Source organism: Podarcis filfolensis (assembly GCF_964270895.1).
Source record: "Podarcis filfolensis genome assembly, chromosome: 8".
NCBI classification, from domain to species: Eukaryota; Metazoa; Chordata; class Lepidosauria; order Squamata; family Lacertidae; genus Podarcis; species Podarcis filfolensis.
Window position 1 is genome coordinate 16,139,108 of NC_139611.1, and position 26,532 is coordinate 16,165,639.

The 26,532-nt window shown below is 43.7% G+C and overlaps 2 protein-coding genes across 2 annotated transcripts; one reads left to right on the forward strand and one right to left on the reverse strand.

Annotated features, from left to right (window-relative positions):
• The first annotated feature begins 856 nt into the window (after positions 1-856).
• Positions 857-8,736, forward strand: DFFA (DNA fragmentation factor subunit alpha). The gene is made up of 6 exons (XM_083628936.1): positions 857-1,026; positions 4,176-4,337; positions 6,207-6,349; positions 6,444-6,633; positions 6,749-6,924; positions 7,696-8,736. The coding sequence occupies exons 1-6, from the start codon at positions 915-917 to the stop codon at positions 7,897-7,899; spliced, it is 987 nt and encodes a 328-aa protein (XP_083485062.1). The 5' UTR covers positions 857-914; the 3' UTR covers positions 7,900-8,736.
• Positions 8,737-16,509: 7,773 nt separating this feature from the next.
• CENPS (centromere protein S) lies at positions 16,510-25,204 on the reverse strand. Its single transcript, XM_083629014.1, has 5 exons — positions 24,920-25,204; positions 24,045-24,168; positions 22,670-22,703; positions 18,700-18,766; positions 16,510-16,990 (listed from the first exon to the last, which is right to left on the reverse strand). Exons 1-5 carry the CDS (start codon positions 25,130-25,132, stop codon positions 16,832-16,834), a joined length of 597 nt encoding a protein of 198 aa, XP_083485140.1. The 5' UTR covers positions 25,133-25,204; the 3' UTR covers positions 16,510-16,831.
• Positions 25,205-26,532: the final 1,328 nt, after the last annotated feature.

Below are 26,532 nucleotides of genomic sequence, written 5' to 3' on the forward strand. Positions count from 1 at the left end.
CCCCGTTCCAGGCACACTTTCAGAATAAAAATTAGTTCGCGCCATACAGGGTTTTTACTTGATAAAAAAACACACTGGAAAACAAAAAGAAACAACTCCCAGCAGTGCTTGATTTATAACATGGAGCACAACTAGTTTAGAATATGGCAATGGGATATCCAGAAAGTATAAAACAGTGCAGCTGCATAAGAACATTAATCACTGCACTGACTGGCAGCAGCTCTCCCAAGGATTCAGGCAGAGGGTCTCTCCTCCCAGACAGTCCTACCTTGGAGATGATGAAGGTTGAACCTGGAACCTTCCACATATAAAGTAGACGCTGTACTGCTGAAAGAAGGGTCGTGTGTGACCTCCCCGATATTATTAAGAGCTCAAATAGTCATGGGTGTACGGAATCATAAAAGGATGTACGGAAGGGAGCCCACAAAAGAAAACTGTACACAAACACAGCTATGCCTTGGTAGTTCATACTCCCTATAGTTCTTCAAAGCCACGAGATTTTATTTCCAGTTAAATAATTCAACTTTAGGGTTACAAAGTATCCCCGTTCGCTCTTGAAACAAGTACAGTATTGGTCAATTTGATAGTATGAAGCGAATGAATATGTAAACTTATCCTTGAACTGGAGACTTCGGAGAGATGCTGGCTGAGGAAGAAATAAATTAATGGGATTTCTTGCTTTGTCACCTCAAAATCGGGATTAGTTTAATTAGATGGATGAGAACTACATTTCCCATCGTGCAAAGAGGCGGGTTTGCCGTCCAGAGTGCGGAATGAATTTGGGAAGAGAACTATATTTCCCAGGCTGCATCAGCAAAGCGAGCTCTGCTCCGATTGGTTGCCTTCAAAGAGCGGTCTGAGACTTTCTCTATCTAACAGCCTTCTTTATAGCAGAGCTGAACACAAGCAAAGCGATGGCGGCTGGTTCCAGGCTTCCGCAGTTGAAGCAATGTCTCGTCAGGCTGAATGGCCAACAGGAGCAGCACGGGGTGGCGGCCTCCTGCCTCCGGGAGCTGCGAAGCAAAGGTAAGCGGTTTTTCCCCTCTCCCCTCCTCTTTTTACAGAGGCAGAGATTCCACAGATGAAGCTTCCCATATCAGTTTCCCTGGGTATTGACAGCTGCACCGGTTGAATTTCGGTCTGGGATGCATCTTTAAAAGAGGATCTTACCCAGGGCGGTGGGGAGGTGGAAGCCCGGGAGAACAGCAGTAACTTTAACAGCAAAAAGTCAAAATAGTTTTGTGGTACCAGAAAGACTAATGAATTTATTGTGGGATAAGTTTTCCTGGATCAGTGTCTGCTTCATCAGATGCATGAACTATTATCCAAAGTTGACAAGAATGTCTTCTCTCTCACACACACACGCACAAACACACACATCACAGTTGTACTTACCTGCAGGATTACAGTTCATAAATCTAATGGACTATCCTCCACAACATCATAAATCATACATAATCATAAATTTGCTGGCCTGTCAATTGCTGTCAGTTTTGCCACACCTCTGGTTTTATTTTTTCCAACCAGGTTTCAATAAAGCATATATTTTTTTAGATTATGTAATAATAGTAAAACAGTATACCAGATATGAATTAGAATCCTAAATCCTGATATTTCTTTTCTTTTCCTTCTTGCAATTAAAATGAGATAGCAGATTTAAATAAATAACTCCAAACTGGTTTGGGTAAGTGATGAGCTGAAGAGGAGCTGGGGTCTCAGTATAGAATCATTGTGCCCTCAGATAGCCCAGCTGATAGTTTCCAAAGTTCCCTGGCCCTCAAATTTTAGAGGGTTAGTTTTGCCTTTTCTTGGTGGTTGTTTGGGGGCGGGGGTACCTGTTTCTTGTGAGGGTGTTGTTTCCTTCTTTTTCTATGTTTCATCTGTTTTTGGGAGGGGGTTTTGCCTGTAGGAGGGAGGTTATGAGCATTAATAATTTTTCTTCTGTGAAATGGGTATATTTTTGTGATGCCCACAAATGTACCCCCAGGCCCAAAGAGAGGGGTTGGGAGGCTCTGGTTTCCCAATGCAGTCTCATTTGGAATACCGTGGGCCGTTCCGGCTGTCCATTCTGAAAAAAATTAATAGTGTCATGGAAATAGTGTGAAAGGTGCAGAAAAGCAGGGCCAGCCACTCATGAGACAAAGTGAGACAGCCGCCTCGGGCGGCAGGATCCAGAGGGGAATACATTGCCTGCTGCTGCTGTCACAGTATCAGTGACAGCAGCATGCAGTGCATTGTGCATTCCCCTCTGGATCCTGCTACTTGAGGTGGGCAGATCTGCTGCCTCTTTGGCACACACACCCCAGCTCAAAATGTTGTCTCTACAGTAACCTCTTGCAGGTGCTGCTGGTCTCCTCCTCCTCCCTCTGTTCCCGATTTAGAACTTTATTTCTCCCTTGCTCACCACGTAGATCTTCACTCACCCCTTCCTCCTTGGCTGGAGAGGCATCATTTTGCGGTTTGCCTCAGGTGTCAACAAGTCTTGGGCTGGCTGTGAGGAAAAAGCCAACCCAAATGAGGCTGGAGCACTTTCCCTATGAAGAGGGTCTAAAGATTTTGGGGTGTGTGTTAATGTACTGATTGACTGATTTTCAAGAATGCAATATCTATAAAGACACAAGAATTAAACTCTCTAGGGAGTGGGCCCAGCCAGACAACGCAAGCAACCCATCTGGTCACTTGGGACATGTTAAGAAGGAGGACGCAAACTGGATAGATGGGCTAATTATTCCTTGCAGTGTCAGTGAGTAGCACAAGTCTTGTGACCTGGTGCTGTGCAGAGACAGGTGTGCCTAATCCCACTGAAATGTGAAGCACGCCTAACTGCATAGAATCAAGGCACTGGAATCTTGTTGCAAGGGGTTCCACAGTGCAGCGTTTGGACCGTGCAGCGAAGCCACTTGAAGAAACAAAATCGATTGGGGAGGGCAAAATGTAATAAAGTCTGGGTGTTCGGAAAGAGGAGCTTATGAGAAGAAAAGGCAGTGGACCTTCAAAAGGAAGTAAAAGAAAGAAGATGACCTAGTTGGGTGTCTTATGATTAAGGGGTGTGGACAAAACTCTTGTTAAAGCTCAATTGCATTAAAGAATTCTAATCTCCATTGGTGGGGAGGGAAGCTCTTGCTGAACCTGTGTTACTTGTGGCTCCCAGGCATTTAGAATTGCCCTGTAGCCTTCTAATACAGAATTGTGCACTGCAAATTACACACAGCTGACCTGCAAGCTTTTGTGGTGAAAGCTCTCATTCCTGCGTGGCCCTGGGCAAGGAAGGCCACAGAAGTTACTTGACCTCACCCCCTATGTTTTCCCCCTATCTGCATTAGTCACTTGTGCCATGTCATCTCAATTAGTGGCTCCCAATCAGTGGATCGCTTAACGATTTCTCTGCCTGTTATAGCAATTGCAATGGCACTGTGCTAGACGCCATATGATTTTTAATTGTATTTTTATTACTGCTTTTACTTCTGATACTGTTTATTGTATTACAATAAAAGCAGCAATAAAAATACAATTTAAAACCAATTTGATGTGGCCATTTCCTGTCTTCAAATGCAGATCCACAGGCACACAAACCACCCGAATGAAACTCATAGACCACCGCTGGTGCATAGTCCACCGTTTTGGAACCCCTGGTCTAAATGGAAAATAACAGACTCTCAGTTTACAAAGGTTTCCCTTCGTTCACCTGGGTTCACTGGTTGTTCGCCCTTGGAGAGTGGCTATTTACAAAGAACCTTTTAGGGTTGTACAATTTGGCAAGAGGATACCTCCAATACTTTTCATAGTAAATTTGATGTGAGATAAATAATAAGGGTCCAAGCACTTCCATAACTACACTGTTTTATGTGTGTTGATTGTATTTTCCTATTCCTGGTTTTATTGTTAGTGCCAGAGGGGAGAGAAAAGGGCAAACACGTGTTTGTATAAATAAAGTTAAATACACTTTCCACAGAAACTGTTGTATGCCGTTGGGGCCAAGACTTTCTGCGCTGTTGTGGTGACTCTTTAGGAACACAGGAGTGTCTGCACTGACCTGCAGCAGCTCCCTAGGGTTGCCAGGTGACATCCCAAGCCTTACCTGGAGACGCCAGGGATTGAACCAGGGACTTTCTGCATGCAATAATAATAATAATATTTATATCACTGAGCTATATGGACTCTTCCCCTTTCCACAGCCTGTGACCTCCTAGCAATTGACAAGGCCTCAGAGCCCATCACGCTGGTGTTGGCTGAGGATGGCACCATTGTGGATGACGAGGACTATTTTTTGTGTCTGCCGCCGAACACCAAGTTTGTGGCACTGGCAAAGGGCGAGAAGTGGTCCACCAGCAGCATAGGTAAGTGGAAGAGTTGAAGCTCTATAGGATATGGATGCTGTGTGTAGGGGCAAATGAGGCCCTGGGCAAGAAGCATCTTTGTTGCTGCCACCACTACCACCCACCCCCTTTAGGTTCTTCAGCTTTTTAGAAGAGGCAACAACCAATTTGCATGCACCCAATTGACACACGGCTGCAATTGCGCACATTGCCGCACCCCAGAAGTGGCTGGAAAAGGTGTTGTGGGTGGAGGCGGAGCGGGTTTATGCATGGGGGTCTGGAGCACAACCCCCACACAAAGCAGTCGTTGCCTTACCTTATTGTTGCACTTGCAGACCATCACATGCTTTTGGTGCGCATTTGACACCTGCCGTATAAGGCATGAATTTGCCTAGAGCAGGGATAGCCAACATGGTACCTTCCCGATGTTGCTGGACCACAGCTCCCATCATCCCTGACCCGTGGCCAAGCTGGCTGAGGCGGATGGGACTTGTAATCCAGCAACATCTGGAGGGGCACCAGTTTCCCACTCCTGTTCTATGCTCTGGAAGATTCAGGACAGATTTAAAAAAGTACTTCTCCATGCAGCGCAGTTAACCTATGGGACTCATTTCCACAGGAGGCAGCGATGACCATCAACTTGGATGGCATTAAAAAAGGATTGGACAAATTCACAGAGGACAAAGTTGCTACTAGGCACGATGCTTATGCTGTGCCCTCCGCAGTTGGAGACAGAAATATTTCTGAATACCAGTTGCGGGAAGTCACAGGAGGGGAGAGTGTGCTTGTGCTCGAGTCCTGCTTGTGGGTTTTCCACAGGCATCTGGTTGGCCAGGGATGATGCTGGACTAGGTGGGCCACTGGCCTAACCCAGCACAGCTCTTCTTATGCTTTAAGTTCTTTTAACCCTGATAAACTTTGCCTTAGGGACGCGGGTGGTGCTGTGGGTTAAACCACAGAGCCTAGGGCTTGCCGATCAGAAGGTCGGCGGTTCGAATCCCCGCGACGGAGTGAGCTCCTGTTGCTCGGTCCCTGCTCCTGCCAACCTAGCAGTTCAAAAGCATGTCAAAGTGCAAGTAGATAAATAGGTACCGCTCTGGCGGGAAGGTAAACAGTGTTTCCGTGCACCGCTCTGGTTCGGCAGAAGCGGCTTAGTCATGCTGGCCACATGACCCGGAAGCTGTACGCCGGCTCCCTCGGTCAATAAAGCAAGTTGAGCGCCACAACCCCAGAGTCAGCCACGACTGGACCTAATGGTCAGGGATCCCTTTACCTTTAACTTTGGCTTAGCTCAGTGTGGCAGTAAAAAGGACCGGGGGAGGAGAACAGTGGCTGCAAGTTCCTCTCCAGGAGTCCCCACATTTGCACAGCATCACTATAGCTTGGCCTACACTGTCATGCAAACAAGCTGATTACCGTATTTTTCGCGCTATAGGACGCACCGTCCCATAAGGCGCACCTAGTTTTTTTGGGGGGGGGGAAGAAAGGGGGAAAAAATTATTTCCCCCGCAGGCGCAGGGCTGGGGCGGGGGAAGCCCGAGCTTGCGGAGAGCTGCGCGAAGCCTGGGCGCGCTGAGCTCAGCGCGCCCAGCCTTCGGCATGCAGGCAACTCTCCACAAGCCGCGGGAGCCCGGCGCGGGCTCCCACGGCTTGCGGAGATCTGCGCGAAGCCTGGAGAGCGAGAGGGGTCGGTGTGCACTGACCCCTCTCGCTCTCCAGGCTTCAGCGAAAGCCTGCGTTTGCCCCATAGGACGCACACACATTTCCCCTTCATTTTTGGAGGGGGGAAAGTGCATCCTATGGGGCGAAAAATACGGTACTTTGTGAATTTTGGCATAAACCTGCTTAATAAGCTTTACATTTGCCCTTATAACTGTGGCTCTTTGTCAGATGGGGGCACAGCTTGGCTCAAGGAAGACGTCGCAGACGTTGACAGAGTGGATGGTGGTGGTGGAGAGAAGTGGAGGCAACTGGCCAGACAACTGAAGGACGACCTCTCCACCATCATCTTGATGTCGGAGGAAGACCTCCAGGTAAAGGAAGGGCCATGTGCCTTTGGCAACAGGGTGGGGGGGAATGAGAATCCCTCACCTTTGCTGTAAGAGGATGGACCTCATCTAATTCTAGGTGCTCATCGATGTGCCATGCTCTGACCTGGCTCAAGAGCTTTCTGAGAACCAGCCCAAGATCCAGACTCTGCAAGACACCCTTCAGCAGGTGCTGGACAGGCGGGAAGAGGAACGACAATCCCGGCAGCTTCTGGAACTCTACCTGCAAGCGTTGAAAAACGAGGACCACATTGTACCCAAAGCAGAAGGTAATGAGGCTGTTGGCTGAGGCTCGTTTCTCAACAAACCATGCCAGAGTGAAGAAAGAGGGGCAATATGATGGTCCCTTTACCTTTATGAATTATTTTAATCATCATTACCTAGAGCCAGGATCAGAGGAAACTGCCATGGACGAAACAGACGTGGTTGACGCTGGGAGCAGCAGCAGCAGCTGCAGCAGCAGAGGGGCTGGTAACGGGGTTCCACTCAGCAGCCATGTTCGGACCACACTTAAAGAGAAGTCTGCCCCAGAACTTGGCCTGGCAAGTCAGGACTTAGAGGTGAGTCCACACAGAGTTCTTTCCCTTTGTTGTGCCTGGATTCCAAATTGAATAAAATCTCCATGGAAAGAGAAAGGGCAGGATAAAGCATTTGGGAACCAATGCAGTCAAGATTTATTCTAAAAGAGGGTGGGGCCAGGTGAACAAACACACAGCCAGAATTGGGTTAACATCACTCTCTCCCTCTAGTCCATTTGTCTTCCAAGGTTCCAAATTCTACCTTCTCTGAGGCCCTAAGCTATTTGGAGCTGAATCTGCCACTCTTCCCGTTTTTGTTTAAAGTGGATTTTCTTGTCAGCATCACATAAAGATGTTGGTCCTTCTCTTCGGCTCTTAAAATGTTTTTAAGTTTAAAGCTTTTAGGCATTGATCTCCTTGTTGTTTTAAAACAAAAACAACTTTTTGTTCCCAGTGTTGTTTTTGTTTAATGTGTTTATATTGTATTTTTTGATACCACTTCTTTCCTGCAATCCTACCATGAAGGATAGTAGAGTCTTAAAAATTAAATTAAAAATAGAACCAACACAAAAAGCTTCCTTGCACCAGTTCAGACCATCTATCAATCTAAGCTGCTGATGTCTAGCAAGGTCCTCTCGTTACCGATTCTGGGGAACCTCTTTGATAGTAGAAATGTCCAAGGATTAAACCTCATGCATGTAAATCTTGTCCCCTGCCACCAAGCCGTGTGGCAGGAGAGCCAATCATGAATCTGACATATCTTACACAGCTTGGTCCCAAGTGGTAGATTCTTCTTTCCTTTCTCTGTTGCAGCTGGTTTACAAAGCAAACCCAGAAGCTCTTGCCCTGACCCTGAACTGGGACAAGCCGAAGACAGAGGCCTTGCAACAAGCCTGTGGGGAGGAACTTTCAAGGCGCCTACAGCAGGTTCACGCCCTAAACTCCTTGAGGAGCATGTCCAAGGGCAAGAAAAAGTTGCCATGGGGGGACTGGTTGAGTTCCAAACGCAAGAAATAAGGAGGCCTTGGGAGTCCAGGTTTGGACACATCGATGAGTTTTCTGTGCCTCTACAAACTGAACAACACCATGTGAGCACAGAAATTCTAACCAGGACATTGTTCACTGGACTCTGCATCATTCTGAGTGGAGAAAAAGTCTTTGCATTTCTACAAAGCACTGCAGTATACCAACTGCCAAATTAGGGGGGGGTGAGATTATTTCGCGCACATGCTATGAGGGCCTGCTGGAATCCTTAAAAGATTGTGATATATATTTGTTTAAGTATGCAGCGAGGAAAAAACTAAAAAAAACCCTATCTCCTTTATGCTTACAGGTGGTGCTGCGAAGTTGCCACCATGATTAGGGCGTTGGGCCAGTGCCAAAGCCAGAAATTAGAGTTTATGGGTCCTGTTTTTTGTGCCTGATCACCTTTTGCCTTACCTTCCTGCTTTTCGATGCTTCCTTCCTGCTAGAACATCACACTCCGTTACAAATATATACAAAGCGTGCATTTTAGTGGCACGTTGCATGCTGTAGTAGAATGCAGCCAAACGTCTTGTATTCCAAAGCCACGCTTGCAAAGTGGCCCCCAACTGGTAGCTCTCCTTCTCTTGCCTCAGTGCCTGTGCCATTTCTATGAGATTCTGTCTGTTTGTGAGGATGACTTTAAGAAAACAATAATCTGACTTTCTGGGGCATTCCAGCTGAGACTATAACCTGCATAAAGTATCATGGGATAGTCACCACTCCTATTAGCAATAAATTCGACTAGTTAGCTTTTTTTGTTTGTTTTTCTAAAAACAAAAACCCTATTTAACCCTACATTTGCCTAGTATTAAAACTTTTGTATTATTATATATGTTTCTGCCTGCTGTCTGCTACTGATTTTTTAAGCTTAGATATGTATGTCTTTGCATACAAATCCCAATTGCTTAGTATGTGGGCCAGCCCCCTACAAATAAGCAACAGATAAGATTAACTTCTGAAACTGCTATACAGTTCTCATGTATGTTTTCCCCCCTCTAACACAGCAGAACAGTTTTCTCAAAAACAGTGCATGACATACATTCCTGAAATGGCCTTGGGGTTTTAATGATTAAATACAATCACGCAGATGGGAAGCTGACTTGTACAAATCAGACCGTTAGCCCAGTCTTGTTTATTTCTGAATGGCAACAGCTTCCCAGGCTCTCAGCCCTTTAAGAGCCACCTGTCATGGATGCTTTAGCTAAAAATCCTGCATTGGACTTCTTCCAACTCCATAATTGTATAATTCTATGAACTCCCATCAGCCCTGGCCATTGGTCATGCTGGATTTGGAGTCCAGCAACATATGGAAGAGCCCAATTTTTACCCAGCTATGATTTAAAAGGACCCCCAAGTGCAGACTTTATTCAGCTTTGCCACAACAAGAGAATCAGATCAGTGGGAAGGTGGTGGAGGAAGGGCAGTTAGTACCAGTGTCTGCCCAATTTACATACAGAAGAAAAAATTGTCCAGGTCAAATTTACAAACTGAGCCAGAGGCACTACATGAAATGTTGCTAAGGAAAGAGGCACATGTAATCACCTGTCCACGCTCTCTCTGGATAGAACACAGCACAAAGGTTACATATGCACACAGCAAAGTTTTATTTCAGAATCTAAAGGCTTATTTGTACTAGGAGACAAGCTTAGCACTAGCAAACAGCAGAGGAAAGGCAAGTTGGGACAACACTCTTTAGTGTGCTGGTGAGAATCTGTGAGGAACAGCTGAAGCTTTCCCCCAATATGTTTGTGTGTGTTGCTCATTCCTTCTCTCCCACAAAGACCGGCACGTCAATTCAAGGTTATGCAGCTTGGCAGAAAACACTTCACTATACCAGTGACTAGCCTGGTTGCTGTTTTTTTGTTTTGTGTGTGTGTGTGTGTGTGTGTGTTTAAATTTCCTAAATTTCTTTAACAAAAACATTTCAGGATCTGGTTTCCATGCTCCAATTTTAAATGAACAAAAAGTTCCGAGAAACCAAGGCTGTGCTCTTAAACACACTTGTGAGAAGTGGAGATCCACAGGGCTTCTTTTGAAGTAAATGCATTTAACTCTCAGTCCTAACCATCTGTTGTTGGGGTATGTTGTACACGTAACAGTACAATGCAGTCATCTGCATTTTAATGGAGTTAAAGAAATATAGGTAGAACTGCATTTATACTGTGATTCGGTAGAAGCCCAGAAAGACAACACAGGACTGAGGTTTCTAAGACTCTCAACTTAGAGGAAAAGTGGGATAAAAAAATGTAATTAACAGAACAATTCTTGGTTTTTTGTTGTTGTTTTTTTAAAGGTACATGTCCATCTTGCTCTCCAATGCTATAGGCAGCCCAAACACATCCACAACACAAATATAACAGCAAAGAGCATACATCTCTCTTTTGACATGGTGCACTAGCACTCCTAGTAATTGGTTGGAAATGTGTAGAAGTTATTTACAGGCAAATATACATGGACTGTGCTTTATTTCACAGTCTGAATGAGATGGGGAACATCAGTTAAATGCCCTACGAACACATCTGCACACAAGTTGGGAGTTATGAGCATACTGATTTGGTTCTCTATGCACACATCTAATATCAACAAAAGGGAAAGGAGAAATTTTAAATTACATAGCAGCACTTGCTGCTCAAGGAGAGAAGTCACCGGTCATAGCCATCTTGAGTCCACTGGTGCTAGGGCAACATCCCAAGAAGTAATTTTCGTTAGCAGGAAGAGAAAGTCTTCCAGAAGAAGTTCTTACAGGGTGCCTTTTCCCGGGGTGGGGGCTGAGGATGAGGGGCTCTGTCTTCCCGAGAGCTGAGCCCAGCCTTTTCCTGCCTTGATAGTGGTGCCTCATTCGTACGAGATACCCAGTCGGCGAGGCCAGAAAGGAAAGCAAGCAGCTCACTTCTTTTTATGTCTGTCTGTGCCTGCGAATACTTGCAAATGAAGCAGAGGTGTATTAGGCATTAATGCAGAAATGCAGAACGGCAGGAATAGCTGGGAGAAGCACAAATTGAATGGTTTTACAAACACACACAGAGCATCAACTGCTTTGGGCAAGATTAACACAGTTGAAATGCAGAACATATGTTTCAGGTCTGCAGAGCCTTTGGCCCTCCAGTTGCTGAACTACAGCTCCCATCAGTCCTAACAAGTATGGCCATGGGTGATGGGAGTTGTATTTCAACAACTGGAGGGACAAAGGCTCTCCACACACCATTTAGTTGAATGAGTGCTAGATTAAATCCGTAAGAACAAGGGAAGCTGCATTCTATTGAGACAGACCACTGGATCCATCTAGCTCTGTGGAATTTCCTCTGACCAGTTCTCCAAGGTCTCATGTAGAGATCTTTCCTAGACCTGCTGGAGACTGGACCACACAAAGACCTAGCGCACACAAAGCATGCACTCTGCCACTGAGCCTCCTTGTCCCATTTTCATGTGGGCTCTTTACCTACCTAGTGTTGTATTTTGTGAGTCAGGATGTGCCATGGCAAGGGGGCGGTTGAAGAGGGAAGGTATCCTTCACCCTAAAGATGTTTCAAAATGTGTTACTGTACTGTTTTCATTGGGGTGAGGATTTCATTTATTGCACTGTTGTATTTTCTGAGTTTCATTGTTGGTTAGATACACATTGCCTTTGTTATTCTGTAAAATGCTTAGAAACAGTCATAAGTAGTAAGCAGTATATAAATATATTAAATAAAGAAACTAGGCATTTGTCTTCTTCAAGAAGAGCAGAAATGAGAGATGAGTGATGATCTCCTATACTGATTTATAACCAGTTGACTGGATGTCTTCTTTTTCGGCCTCACAACTGGAAGGGGGGAGAACTCCTTTTACGTCTTAATTTTCCAAGGCTTCAGTGAAATTACAAACAAAACAAAATTTCTAAAAGGAATTTTTTGTGCGCTTCCTTTTAAGGATAATTCCACTCTGGTCTTCTACTTCATTCATAAAGCTCTCGTTAAAAATAACGACAAAGGCGATCAGCTAATAAACTATCAGGCTGCCACGTTGTAGCTCATCCAATAATTTGGATGAAAAATATCTTTTTAATGATCAATTTTATGAACTGTTTCTTGGATCTTTTTCAAGAGAGTGTATAGTAAATCAAGCACTCAAGAGTTGAAAACTCTTAAGACTGCTTCTTTAATGACCATTTTGAAAACCCCATAGCAGCATTCAATTATATTGATAAATGGGGGGCTTCAGATTTTCTTTTCTGTATTATTTAAAGCCGAGACATATACAATGGAGATCTGAGGGAGAGTTCATCAATAATACCTCAGCCAGCTCAGCTCTGCTCTCAATGGGCTTCGTTCTTTCCCATCAGTAAGCAGTTTAAATTTTACACGTCTGCATTCTTCGAGTTTTTAGCAGTTCTCATACATGGCTTTTATTCAAGCAAGCCCTACTCAGAGTAGACCCACTGAAATTAATGAGCCCAAGTTAGTGAGTCTGCTCTTGGTAGGACTAGCATTGGATACAACTTTATGTTTCCACAACACTGTCAGTAATCTTGTTAAAAACCAAATGTTTGGAAGCTCTGTTTTTATTTTGTTTAAAAGTATTGGAAACAGATATCTGTATAGCGGTTTCATTGTACAATGTCCCAAATCGCAACCCTGAAGACACATTTATAGTGCACAGTAAAAAAGTAAACCGGTTCCTGCAATCAGAGGGGTTTACTCGAGTCCTTTTAAAGCAGAGGTTGGATTGCCATCTGTCATGGATACTTTAGTTGAGATTCCTGCATTGCAGAAGGTTGAGCTGGATGACCCTTGGGGTCCCGTCCAACTATACAATTCTATTCTATATGGCTTAGTGCCACTGCATTTCCTACAAATTGCAGCTGAGGCTTTAGTTCTGTAAGAGAACTGTAGTCCCATACACCACTTTCTCTGAAGACCTACTGATTTCAGTTGGGCTTCCTTCCAAGTAAATGGGTGGCTTTGAACCATACAGTGATTTGGGATAATACAAACTCAGGCTATCTACTGATTAATTCATTTAAATGGTACCTAAATTCTCCGATCAATTTATATTCCCTCTCTGTGCTGCTTTGCAGTGTCTGTTTTGGACTGTAGATTCCTTGGGAGCAAAGACCTACCGTATTTTTCCATGTATAAGACTAGGTTTTTTTAAACAAAAAATTAGGTTTAAAATTGAGGCTCGTCTTACACATGGGTAGTGCTGAGGGGTGTTTTCTTAATTTGGAGTCCCCAAAAATACGGAAAAATATGGTATTTCATCCTGCAACGTACCATGTTCTTTAAACTGTGTGCCAGCCATGTGCAATTTCAGAGTAAACATGGGTTGTACTTTTAATAAAACCAAAGCTAAGAGGAAAGACCAGTTCAAATACTGTACTTTTTTCCCAAGTCACAGAACAGAAAAAATAAAACAAAATCACCCAATACCCCCTTCCCAAAGCCACACCAAAAATTAAAATCTGTCTCCCTTTCCTGCCAATTAACAAACTGCAATACCTTCTTACATAGGAGCAAGCCTCACTGAATTCAATAGGACCTGCTTCTGAGTAGCCATTTACAGGATTGCTCTGTCAAGCTTTCATTGATTATTCTATGATTAAAGCTTGCTCACATAATGGATGGAAGGCAAAGTAATTCCTGGCTGTGTTTTATATCAGTTGACTCCTAATTCTCAGCTTACCTTGCTGTCTTTCCACGCAAGTCCTTCTGGAACAGGAAGTGTAGCGGGTGCGGGACAGGAGTAGATCACCACCAGCAGAAACAGGCAGCGCATGAGGTGCACAAGGAGTGCCATCTGGTTCAGCTCTGCCAGGAGCTACTTGCTTGCAAGTTATATTCTGTACCTTTCCCCCCCTTTTTTAGGGGAGGGGGCACACACTTAAATGTTTTTTATTCAAAGAACCCCCTCCTCCTGGCAACCACCACTACCCCTTCCCCCTCCCATCTCCTTCCAAACACAAGCAATGACGCACGAACCAGGGAGCAATTAAGTCCCAAAATTGTGCGTCTTGTTTGATTTTAACCCTTAATTAGAGCCTCTGGGTGCCAATCCCATTAGAGTACATTTACTGTTAATTTAAGCCACATATGCATTTTTCACTTGCTAAAAAAACAACAACAACCCAACCAAACCTCATTTCCTTGCCATTATTCCCATAATGATTAGGCCACTTTGAGCACAAAAATAGGGTGATTTAGCAACAAATGACTCACGATGGTGCGTTTAGTGGAGGGAGAAATGCCTTCTGAGAATAATTGAGAAATCTGCTGCAGCAGCCTCAGGATATACTTGGAAAGAACAGAAATTTCACTTCTATGAATACATCTCCAACACCAGTAGAACTAAGTTTGGGAGTGATGCTTAAAATCTCCAGACTGCACAACAGGATCCCAAGGAGCAATTCAACGGCATTAAGGGGAAATTCAATTGGAGGCTGTTATGCTTAGGTTCAGGACACGGGTGGCGCTGTGGGCCTAGGACTTTCCGATCAGAAGGTTGGTGGTTCGAATCCCCGCAACGGGGTGAGCTCCCATTGCTCAGTCCCTGCTCCTGCCAACCTAGCAGTTCGAAAGCACATCAAAGTGCAAGTAGATAAATAGGTACCACTCCGGCGGGAAGGTAAACGGCGTTTCCGTGCGCTGCTCTGGTTCACCAGAAGCGGCTTAGTCATGCTGGCCATATGACCCGGAAGCTGTACGCCAGCTCCCTCGGTCAATAAAGCGAGATGAGCGCCGCAACCCCAGAGTCGGCCACGACTGGACCTAATGGTCAGGGGTCCCTTTACCTTTACCTTACGCTTATAGGGGCTGCCTGTTCTCCTTCCCTCCAGATAACTTTAAAAGCTGCCTTGTCACAGGTGTGAGCCTTTTAACACAAGCTGAAGGGTCTTGTACTCAGTCAGGGTCTTTGCCTTGGGCCCATGCCCCTGTGAGGAGAGAGCCCATTCCTCCAAACACTGTGGAAAGGAATTATCTTAAATATCCCACATGGAAAAACAGCATTATAGACAATCTGGATCTTCTATGGAATCTGTTGCCCCATCCCTCCAAAAAATTAGATTTGATCAAATTTCTTAAGAGTGAAAAGAAAGAAGCAGAGTCTAAAAGCTACGGGAGCTATTGCTGCTTGGGAGTATGCTACTGCTGTACTCAATGAAAAAGCCACTTTCCAAAGGGAAGGCACAGGGCTAGTGCTCAGCAGCCATTTCTGATATTTTGAACCACAAGTTTGCACTGAATCGTACTGTTTGAGGAATTATTTTGGGGTTGTTGTTTTTTGCCCTATTTATGTTGTTGTGCTTCTGATATTATAATGATTGTAATATTTGCTCATTTTTAAAGACTTTGTGATAATTGTGTGCCACTTTGAGCTCAACCTCATTGTGGAAAAGTGAAACACAAATGCTAAATCAAACCAAAATCAGTAAGGGGGAGGGACCAACCCCTTTACTATGTTACTAGCAAAGCAGTTCAGGGCAGAACTAGGAAATGGATTCTGGACAAAGGTGTGGGGAAACTCAACTTCTAGCTCCCTTTATTTATTTTATTTCACTATTTCTTTATTGGATTTATATCCTACCTTTATTCCCAAAGGAGCAGGTGGGAATCACAAAAATATTTGTTGGTAGAAGCTAGGAGGCAAGTGGAAACATGAGACATGTCTATAAAATTATACATGGTCCTTCTTCCTTCTCTTATAATACTAAACTTCAATGGGTGATACTAAGATTGACTGGTAGTAGGTTCAGGTCACTCTAAAGAAAATGCTTCTTCACACAATTGGGATCTTATTGTGAACTTTGGAACCATATTGCAGGCAGTATGCAAGTTTGTCAAGAGAACTGCTCCCCTGGAAACTTCACATGAAGGATTCAAGGCACATTGGTATTAGGACTTTCATCTAGCATAGGCCCCATAAATGAGAATATTTATTTGATAATGAAGGGTGTCGGTGAGAGAGACAAAGTTGGTTGGAGCTGAAAACAGGAAAAAGATTTCACTTATAAACTGACACTTAAGAGCGTGTGCCTGCCTGCCATCGAGAATGTGGGGATATGGTTAGAGAAATGGGAATGGGTTGTTTATAATAGCCAGCTATGGACTTTTGCTGGTTTTTATTATCAATCCTGTCACATATTGGTATCTATATATTTGTTAAACAATGAAAGTGTATAGCCAGAAGGATCTCAAACCTTATTCTGTTCATGTATGCTCTGCAAAGAGCCACCCTTGCTTTGGAGAAGTTTGAGGGATGTTCCAGCATAAAGGTTTTCACTCCCGTAGGAGGTCTAACCTCTGGCAGCCATATGCAGACCTCCAGATTCAAAGGCAACATGTCAATCAATACCAATTGCGGGTGGATAGAGGTGGCAGCTGGAGAGGGCTACTGCCCTCATGCATGAAGGTTTCCTGGAGACATCTGGTAGACCACCATCAGAAGCAGGATGTTGGACAGGGTGGACCTTTGGTGTGATGCAATACGACTCTTAATGTGTCCCAAAATTTGGAAGTAAAAAAAAAAAAAAAAATCTCTTGCGGGGTGCTGCCAAGGAAAGGAAAGGGAGCAATTCTTCTGCAAATGCTTGGCCACTCTGAAGACAGGGACTGATGAAAAAGGCACTTATCCACATTTAATTACATTTAATATATTATGACCTATGGCCTTTATACAATGCATTATGTGTTTAAGTAAAGTGAAACAGAAAGGACTATCAATGTTTTCCATTTGCTTAAAATCTCTCTTTCCCAAATTGTTCAAAGCATCTATTTTTCATGTCTGCTGTAAGAAATGGAACTGACATACCAACTGCATTGTGCTTGCTTACTTACTAATGAAAACCACAAGAGTTCTACCCAAGGGCAAGCAGCAACTGAAGCTCCTAAGGCAGTCCCAGGATTTCATTACTCCCTGTTGAAAATGATGTAGTCTTGATAAGAGAAAATTATGCCATGTTGGAATCATCACTTTCAGCCACCACATGTTCCTCCTGTTCATCAGAGGCTCTTCTCCCTTTCCGAGAGCCCGATTTCTTTTTCCTTTTCTCTTTTTCTTCCAGGCTATTTAAAGCAATTTCTTCACTCTTCTCAGTGATGTATTTTAGCTAGAAAGAAATAGATTTTATTACTCACCTGTGGGGCAAAGTATCAGCTAGTGAGAGCATTCCTCACCACAAGTTGGTGAAAGAGCACATGCTTTTCATGCAGAAGGCTGCATGTTCAGTCCCCAATAACTCCAGCTGAGCAGTCAGGTAGCAAATAGGAGACTTCTGTCCAAGACTCTGGAGTGCTGTTGCCACAAGTCAGAGTAGACAATATTAAGTTAGATCAAGAGTAGGGAATCTTTTTCTGGAACTTTTGCTTATACAGGACTGTTCTCCCCTCTCTAACACACACCAATTAGAACAACACTAATAGCAACCAAGTATAAACAAGGGGCTATTAACTAGCACAGCTGTGATCTAAGAGTGTAGAGGGGCACAACTGTCTTGCTCTTCCTGATAAGACGTTATATGCCCAATTAAGCCGTACTGCAGCTGTTAGTTCAAGGACACACAAATCAGCTGCACCCTTTGCACCCCCTCAGCCTTTTCTTTGTAGCTGCATATTGCGCAGAAGGGTGGAAAGGCTTGCCTAGATTACCTTAAGGCTAGCAAAAACACACAGCATTTGAAACTGAAATTCTACTTTCTCTGTCTCTTTCTCCCTCTCTTTTTACAAAGGAACAGATAAATATCTCAGAGAACACCTAGATTCAAAACACAGCCCTTCTCATGCATAAACAAACCCTGGCCAGAACTAGATGCTATGAAACATACACACAGAGACAGTTACCCCTAATAACAACAGCTTTGTATCTCCTTTTGGCAATGTGCAGCAATATGAAAGCTTTGAGATTGCCCTTACAAGTGGGGGGAAACTTGCAACATGAACCTCTGGCCCATGAACCAATCTTGGCCTGCCATGGGTTCCAATTTGACCCATCAGGCAATTTTTCAAAACCACAGCCACAAGTCAATCAGCTTACATTATTCCAGTGGGTGGGTGACAACAGCCGACAGGCGGGGTTAAATTTTGTGTCGGCTACACCCACCAATAGTCCACAGCGAAATGGTGCGTATGACCAAAGCAGTAGGATATAACCCTCACTGATGAGTGGGGGCTAAATCATTCTCAGTTTCCCCACCCCTGATCTACAAGGAGAAGCAGGGCTATTTTTGACAGCAGCCATTCATCTCTGCTAACATTTAGTATCAGTCCAAGGGTCCAGGAAAATTTCAGTCACCCAGGACATTCTGTTGCTAACCAGGAAGTCACCACTCTTCAAACAGAAGAGCTACAAAATGGAAACTTTTGCAGAACTAGAAGGTATCACAAAGCTTTGTTACACATATCAGGGCTTCAATCAAAACCAAGGTTCTCTCTCCCTCTACAGCTGCAAAATTAATGCAGTAAAAACTAGGAAGATTGAGGTATCAACAATCACTGCTGCGGTAGACGGTCATTATATATTTGAGCTTTGTGTAGAAATGCCACACTTCACCCTTGCATTTCATGGCTGTTTTGAACCACTTGCAACGACTGCTGCTCCTTAGTCCAGCATGTGTCACTACACTTCAGAGAAGCATGACAAAGTGAGGAAAAAGGAAAAAAGCAGAAGACAGACATTCAAGGGTGACATTTGGGATGGAACAATAACTGAGGAAAGCAGTTTCTCCATCAGCAGCAAATGTTAATTTGTTTGAAGGCATCCTTAGGAACAAACTGCAAGACTTCTGAACAACGTGCCAAGAAAACAAGAGGTCCATCTCACCAAGGACTTGCTCCTTCTAGCTAAAAGCTTTACATCCTCAAGGTTGATTGTACTTCGTTTTGCATGCCTGTGTAAAGTGGGAACAAAAAAACAAACATAAAATCACTAAAACACAAGCAGTTTGCTGGAGCTTAAAAATGTTATCTGTGAAAGGGCTTATTTGACTGTGAAACTATGGAAAGGACAGCCAAGGCAATGTTAACATTACTTGTTACGTCTCACTGGTAAATGAAGCAGCAAACTTAGGGTCATTTTTTTTTTTTTTTAGCACACCTTTAGCGACTATGCTACATCCTTGGCTTGAATTAGCAATCTTATTTTGATGTCCCTCCTCAAGCAATCACTCTCCTGTTCTACTCACTGACTTTTGCTGACCCTACAGATAAACTCTGAACCACAAGTGTAGCTCTTGATTCTCGATACTGTCATCTCTCTGGGGCTGGCTCAGATATTTTTGCCACCCTAAGCTGGCAGTCATCCTGTTATCACAGAGCATTCAGTCACACTATTGGTTCCAACAGGGAACCAGCCATTTTCAGATCACCACAAGAACCAATATTTATGTGCCACTTCAGGAAATCACAAATACTCTTTGGACTGAGCTTGCCTAGGAAGCTGCAGAGTCCACCTGTATGGCTCAGGCTGCATTGATCTGCCCCTGGCACTGCTTTGTCTTCCTGCTTAACTAGTTGCTGCTATAATGCTGGTTCTTTCACCAGCTTTTTCCACAGCCACTGGGTAAAAAACCAGCCAGGTCATACTGTGCCACACTAGTAACTTCACTGCGTTCCTCGTTTGGCCTGGCAGGAATCCTGATTTTATATAATCCCCAACTTCCCTTTTAGCAAGTCACAGGGTAGTATCCTTCCTAGCCTGTTATACAACTTCACACTACAGATAGAGGGTAAACCACATTCTACAAAGCAACATCAGTGCTACAGATCATCACTGCATGTAGAAAACAAGTACATCAGGGAGAAGGTAGCACATCTAGACTGAGTTTTCTACATGCAGGGGATGTGCTTAAGAGGATTCTGTGTGCTGCCGCAGCTGTGTAATAAAACCCTGCCATCTCCCTCTCTTGTTCCACAGGAGGGACTGGGTTATAGGCAGACATATGGCTGGAACATAAATATTTGAATCTACGCACTGGCAATTTAAACTGGAAAGGGCATTGGGGGGGGGGAACCCCTGTGATTCTCCCTTTAATGGACAAGATGGATTGAAGCGCCTTTTATTCCATTTTGATTCTATGATAAAAAAACAGGAAGGCTTCCCTGCGACAGCATCTTATCTGTGCTTTTCAAAGCTTCTTGGGACTCTCAGACAAAACTGTTTGGGGGTGGGCAGAGGAGGGGTTGCTACAGCAAACTGTGTATATAAAATCCAATAAAACAAAACTGGCTGAAGGTACCCCAAGTGCTTTACAAGCCATTCAAGTGCTACTTGATTTACACAATCACACACTGGGTCATTATGCAAACACATCATTATCTACAACAACTACCAAAAAATTCATTGACGTTCCAGTGATCCAGCAGGACAGACACACAAGCAGGTGGCCACAAGAGCTGGAAGCTGCGAAATCTGGATGAGTAAAAAGGCCCAGAAAAATACACTGGGTTAGATGGTCTCCAAAGAGAACTAACAAATAATATTCTAGCAGCAGGACAGGTGTGAAGAAGGGCAAGGCCTAGGAGAGCAACAGCAGGTACGTCAAAGGCTAAAGTGCGGGTGGAGATGTACAAGGGCCTTGAAAGTGCTGCTGACAAGTCTGAACAAGGCTAGAAAGTTAAGATAGTGCAGGAACACCTCCCAAACCCAGCCATAAAATAATGACTTCAATGAAGTCCACAGCACTCTCTGCCAAAGGGATTAGTGACCTGATACTATCTGCTGGCTCCAAGGCATGTACCAAGACTAAGTAGGTCCCTTAGCTCACTCTATTCCAAAGGCTCAGTGCAAAATTAATAGCATTAATTTAATACAGCTATTGAAGTATTCGTTAATACACTAAGATATAATAAAATTTGCTCTGCTCCTGTTTTCTGCCTGCTTTGGTCAAACAAAAGCAAGAGGTTTGGATAGTTGCATGTCAAATTCATGCTTAGGATATTATTTAATGTCATCCATTCAGTGCTATTTTTCTTGAAAAAGAGATGAAGGAACTCACCATAAAATCTTCCCTCGTTCTCTTAGAATGGAAATGGCGCCTACCTAAAAAGTACCGGAAACGAGTTCCGGCAAGTTCCAGCGGGGCGGGGGGGGGAGCCCCATATCCATCCATGTAATCTTAGGGAGCAGTAATAGGAAGTCTGTCAGCTCAGGAATAAGCACATAAAAAGGAAAGAGGACCCAGATAATATTTTAAAGATGTCTGAATGTGATGATTTTGAACCTTTCCCACAGTCATACCTTGGGTTGAATGCGCTTCGGGTTGAGCGCGTTCGAGTTGCACTCTGTGGCAACCCGGAAGTAATGTAGCGCGTTACTTCCAGGTTTCGCCGCTTGCGCATGCGCAGACGCTCAAAAGGATGTCACACGCAGAAGCGGCGAAAAGCGACGCACAGACGTGCCATAGCTAATTACGTTTGCTTCTAGATGCGAACGGGGCTCCGGAACAGATCCCGTTCGTATCCAGAGGTAGCACTGTATCTGTTTCTGTGACCCTCTGTTTTGGCCATGCTTCCTAACTGCAAGCATACAGTACAAGCCCAGAACACTGAAAGAGCAAGCAGCCTCTTCAAAGAAGTAAGCAATTCCACCAGCCACTTACGTATGAGTAGCAAACAAGTTTTCAGCTTCCGGAAGTCAAACCTTTCTATAAAAGAACATAATGGCAATCACTTTAGATTACCAACAGCTCTAATTTGACAGACTGGAGGGGTGGGTTCTATCACATGGGAAGACACCTCACACAACAGACTCTTCTGAAAAGCTTAAAACAAACCACCTACTCACCGACTCATGAAGGGGCTCAATTTGCAGCCAACAAAAGGAGACCATCCAACTGTTGTGTGCTGTGTTAGGCATAACACCTGCATGCAATTACTTTAGGCAGAACACAATCCACCCACAAGGCTGCTCTTAGGAGGCAAGACTCAACACAAAGGCTTCATTATCCTCTAGGCAATTTACTATTTGTCTGTGTTGTGAAGATACATTTTTGTGCTTTGTACTGGCTTCCAGAGCGATTCCAAGACTAAAATGGGGAGGAGGGAAATTAAAAGCCTGCCAAAGAATTGAGGGTACGTGAGAATTATTCACATTGAGGGAACATACAGACAGTTTTTAAGCTAAGTACTCAACCATGCTTCATAAGAATGTAAGTGAGTGGGGAAGAGAAAGAAACCTTACAGGCTAGAATCAATAACCTGCATTCAGACTACAAAATAAATAAAACAGAGCCCCAACAGAGCACAACTGCTGAAGCAACGCTGCATAGTAAAGTGAACATTAGCTGGTTTCTGGGAAAAGCAGGTACAGGAAGGGAGGAAAGGTTTATGGGTACTTCCAGATAGGGGCTTAATTTGCAAACGGGACATTCAGATCATTGGCAACAATTTTGCTTGATTTCTAAACTCTTGGATAGCTCAGTTCATATAGCATAAACTAAATCTCAGGTTGTGGGTTCCAGCCACACGTTGGACAAAAAGATTCCTGCATTGCAGGAGGTTGGACTAGATGACCCTTGTGGTCCCTTCCAACTCTACAATTCTATCATAAATGCAAATTAAATGGGATGGGGTAGAATACAGGTTGATATTTTGATGCTGACGACTTTGTGTGGACTCTGAAAAACTCGCATGGATAAGCAGCACAACACATAGCTGTCCCTCTTAAGCAGCACATAGCTGTCCCTCATAAGCAGCACAACACATAGCTGTCCCTCTTATCTTTTCTAGATTTCTCACCAGATTAATAAGGACAATGTCTAGTTTTAAGTAGCACATATTTCCGCAATACTTACCTAGCAAACATTTCAAGGTCTTTTGCAAAGATTTCTGAAAAACAAAGGGGAGGGGGAATCTCAAACATTTTTTCCCTTTTTAGTGTTGGAAGGCAAATGTTAAGTTTTATTATTTTAGCAAATTTCGTGGCCAGTTATCTATTACTAACATATGAGGCACCTTTCAGCCCAAGGAAAAGTTTCACAACGTACGGTATATCATCACCAGGTCCCCAGTATCATCATAAGAACATCTTGCTGAGTTCAATGGGACCTACTCCCCAGTAAATGGGATTAAGGGTTGGGCTGCAGCTTTAGCAAGATGTCTCCATGTTGGAGATTTGATAATCTACTGTATTGTGCTGCTAAGTATGGAACAAAGGTGCCAGCATGTTTGCAGATCAACTTCTGTGACAGAAGGGAAAGGTGTCTGCTTGGCTGGGATTAAAACATAACAACAACCCTAAAAACAAAGTACTTTCATGAGCACAAGATGAGGATGGGAAGACACTCCAAAAAGTTAAGGGCAGGGTGTCACAAGGTGCAAGATAACTGAAGAGTGACTATCATAATGGACTGAGAAACCTGTGCCAAGATCAGGAGCTTTGGGCAAAAAAAATATTGGCCTTATGAACTAACAGGATGTCATCTGGTCTTAGATAACAACTGACTTTGGCTTGGCTCCTAAAGCTGTTCAGAGACTGCTAGAATCTCAGTCTGGCGGTAGAAGTCCTGACTCGTTCTCTCCTGTTCTGATTTCTGAGCTATCACCCATCATTGTAAATACTTTTTCAAACTTTCCTTCACCCTCAAGAGGACTAGAAAACTTTTTTTTTTAGTGATTCATCGTGCCTAAGATACCCTAGCTCACTTAAGCAACAGAACACACACAGCCCGAGAAACAAAGAAAATGATTTTTAAAGCAACAGTTAATTTGGCTTTGTACAGCAGTGTTGACATTTGCACTGTTGTTCAACAGATTTCTCAGAACTCATCTTGTGTACTCCCTCTAGTGCCAGAAAATTAAAAAAAGAAATCATTAAGTCAGTTCTATACATATCTAATTTCAGTTCTATTTTTTAAAAAAACAACACACAAATACTGATTGCTCCTACAGACAAATATAGATATCTGTAAAATATCAAAATTACAATCTCAATAAAATAATAATGCAAAATAATAACAAGGAAGTAACGCATGGGTGGAGAGAAGACACAGGGCAAGAAATAAGAATTGGATAAATGTTGGTACATAATGAAATGTGAAAATGTGAATTTACGAATATAATGGTATATGTATCAATATGTAAAGATTTCATATATGTATTGCAACATTAATAATAAATAAACTAATGAAACTATGGGGGAGAAAGGTATCTGTAAAATATATGCCATACCACACTGCCTGAAGGTGATCTCAGAAATAGCTGCTATGGTTTGTTTACTGAACTGAATTTCTTTGTCTTGTGAAACTTCTTCACAAAGGCCAGCGACCGTATAATGGCATGCAGCCTTCAACCTCTGGTGAAAAACAAAACAGAAAACTTGCACTTCATATACTTACACACTGACCCACCTAGGCATTACACGAGGCCTGTGCAACACACAGACATTACACACTGTGGCCTGGCACCTGTTTGAAAAACCTCATTTTTTGCAGTCACAAAAAGCAGGCAGCAAAGGATAGTTTAAATGGAACTATATTGGTGGGACGGTCGCATAAACTGTGCCCGTCTGAACAACACACTTGCTTTGAGATAATAAAGACTATTTCATTGGAATCATGACTGAAAGGGCATCATAAAATAATTGATTGTAAAGGATCTTGTCCTTTTGCACCCCCTTGCGCCCCACCCACTCCCCGAGAAAACACCCAGATCTCCCAAATACTATCTTACCAGGGGAACAGTTTATCCTATGAATTTGTTTCCTTAAAATTACGAACGGTAGTGGGAGGGAATCCACATAACATAACCAGAACAGCTTTAAACATCGCAAATGCAAAACGAAAAATAACAGGACTCTAGCGTTCTCGCTCACACGCACTTTAAACAATGGAACAGCACTCTACACATGCACCGGGGCACCCTCTCTCTTCCCTGAGACTGGAGAAGCTACGCGCTGCAACGAACGCAGGGCCCCGCTGCCTCCCTCTCCCTGGCCAGGCAACGGCGCTCTGCACACGCTCTGGAACACGCGGTGCGCTTCCATTGCTAGGGAGAGGGAGGTAGCGCGGAGGGGGCCGAACCCCGCAGCGCCCCGCACCCCATACCTGGGTGTCTGAGAGGCGCCCAACGGCCTCCGCCGCCTCCATGGCAGCCCCTTTCTGAAGGCGGCGAAGAGCGAAGATGGCGCTCGAATTTCCCGCCCAGCCCCGCCTCCTCGCGCGCTCTGGGCGGTAATGGCGGCGGAGGCTCTGAGGTAAAAAAACAAGAGCAGGGGCAGGGGGCGGGTCATCGTCGGGCGGCAGGGAGGGGCCTGTCATGGCGGGAGAAAGGGGCGGGAAGGACGGTTGTGAGGAAGGACCACGTGGCTGATGGGCGCGGGACTCGGTGCGCTGAGGGGGACTTTTCTGCCCCAAAGCGCTGGGATAGGATTGGGGCTGGGCTGTGGGTCACATATTTTATTTAGCGAAATTTTATGACGACGTGCCTACCCAGCTGTTTCCAATGTTCTTGAGTGGCCAGCCACCTTAATTTAATTTACTTAACGAACTGCTTAATTGTAGTAAAACCTCTAAGCGGTTTGTCCTTGTTCTGCTTTTAGCGGGGGTGGGATTTAAATGCTTTTATATTGCTGTGTATATCGGCCTGAAACTCTATGAGGGGGTAACTTTTTATAAGTGAAAATAAATAATGGTACTTTTACATTTGAAAATAAATAAAATGGATGTTCATTTATCCATCCCGTGTATATCCCTCCCTTCCTCCCAAAGGAAGTCAGGGAGGCAAACCCATCATTGGCAAGTTGCATTCACTCAGCCAATCAAAACCAAAATAGATAAACTCTTAGTAAAATAACTCAAGACTTTTATGGAGAAGTAGGCAGAATATAATTTATTGAGGGATAGTTAAAAACAACACTGCTCCAGAATTAAAATTGGATGTCTGGGTAGATCTGTGGTGATTGCAGGTGCCGGTCATGGGGTGTGTTTTTAGCCCCTTCCCATTTTGCATAAAGGTTAACAAAAGTTTTCAATACAAAGGAAGAAATTAAAACCACCCTACAAAACACACAGAATCCATTTAAACTGCATCATTATCCATGAACTCTCAATCCTACAATTTCCATTCTTTTAAAAACTATAATAGCAATAGCTGTATCTACTCGAATCTTTGCTTAATGGCCTTATACTCTTTGAAAGACTTTGCAAGACATTGTGCAAATGGGTCTCTGAAAGTCCCAATTACGAGTTTTAAAATCCATATCTGAACCTCACCGAAGCATGATCACATGCAGAAATTTGCTAAATTTGTTCAAGCTATTCCTTCAACCTGCCCCCACCAAGCAATTTCAGCTTTCACTACTATCTGAGTCATATATATAACTAATATATTTGTTTGTGAAATATGTATTTCATTAGCATTCTTACAAGGTCATGTGGCGTTCCAATCAGTGAAACACAACATAGATTGGCATGTTTGATCCAGAGAGCAATTTCATCCTTGTCTCAAAAGTGAATTGGTTGCAAAGAAAATTTTTAAACTAGACTGAATCCCAGGTATTTCTATGAAGTACCTCAGAAAGCCACTAGATGCCACTAATGATCTGTAGTTAAAAAAAAATCAAATATCAATTTTTATAATCTATATTCCTACCTCTTCCAAGAGTTTGTCGTTTTCCAATACCTGCAGCAGTCCTTCGTCATTATAATCTGCCATATCA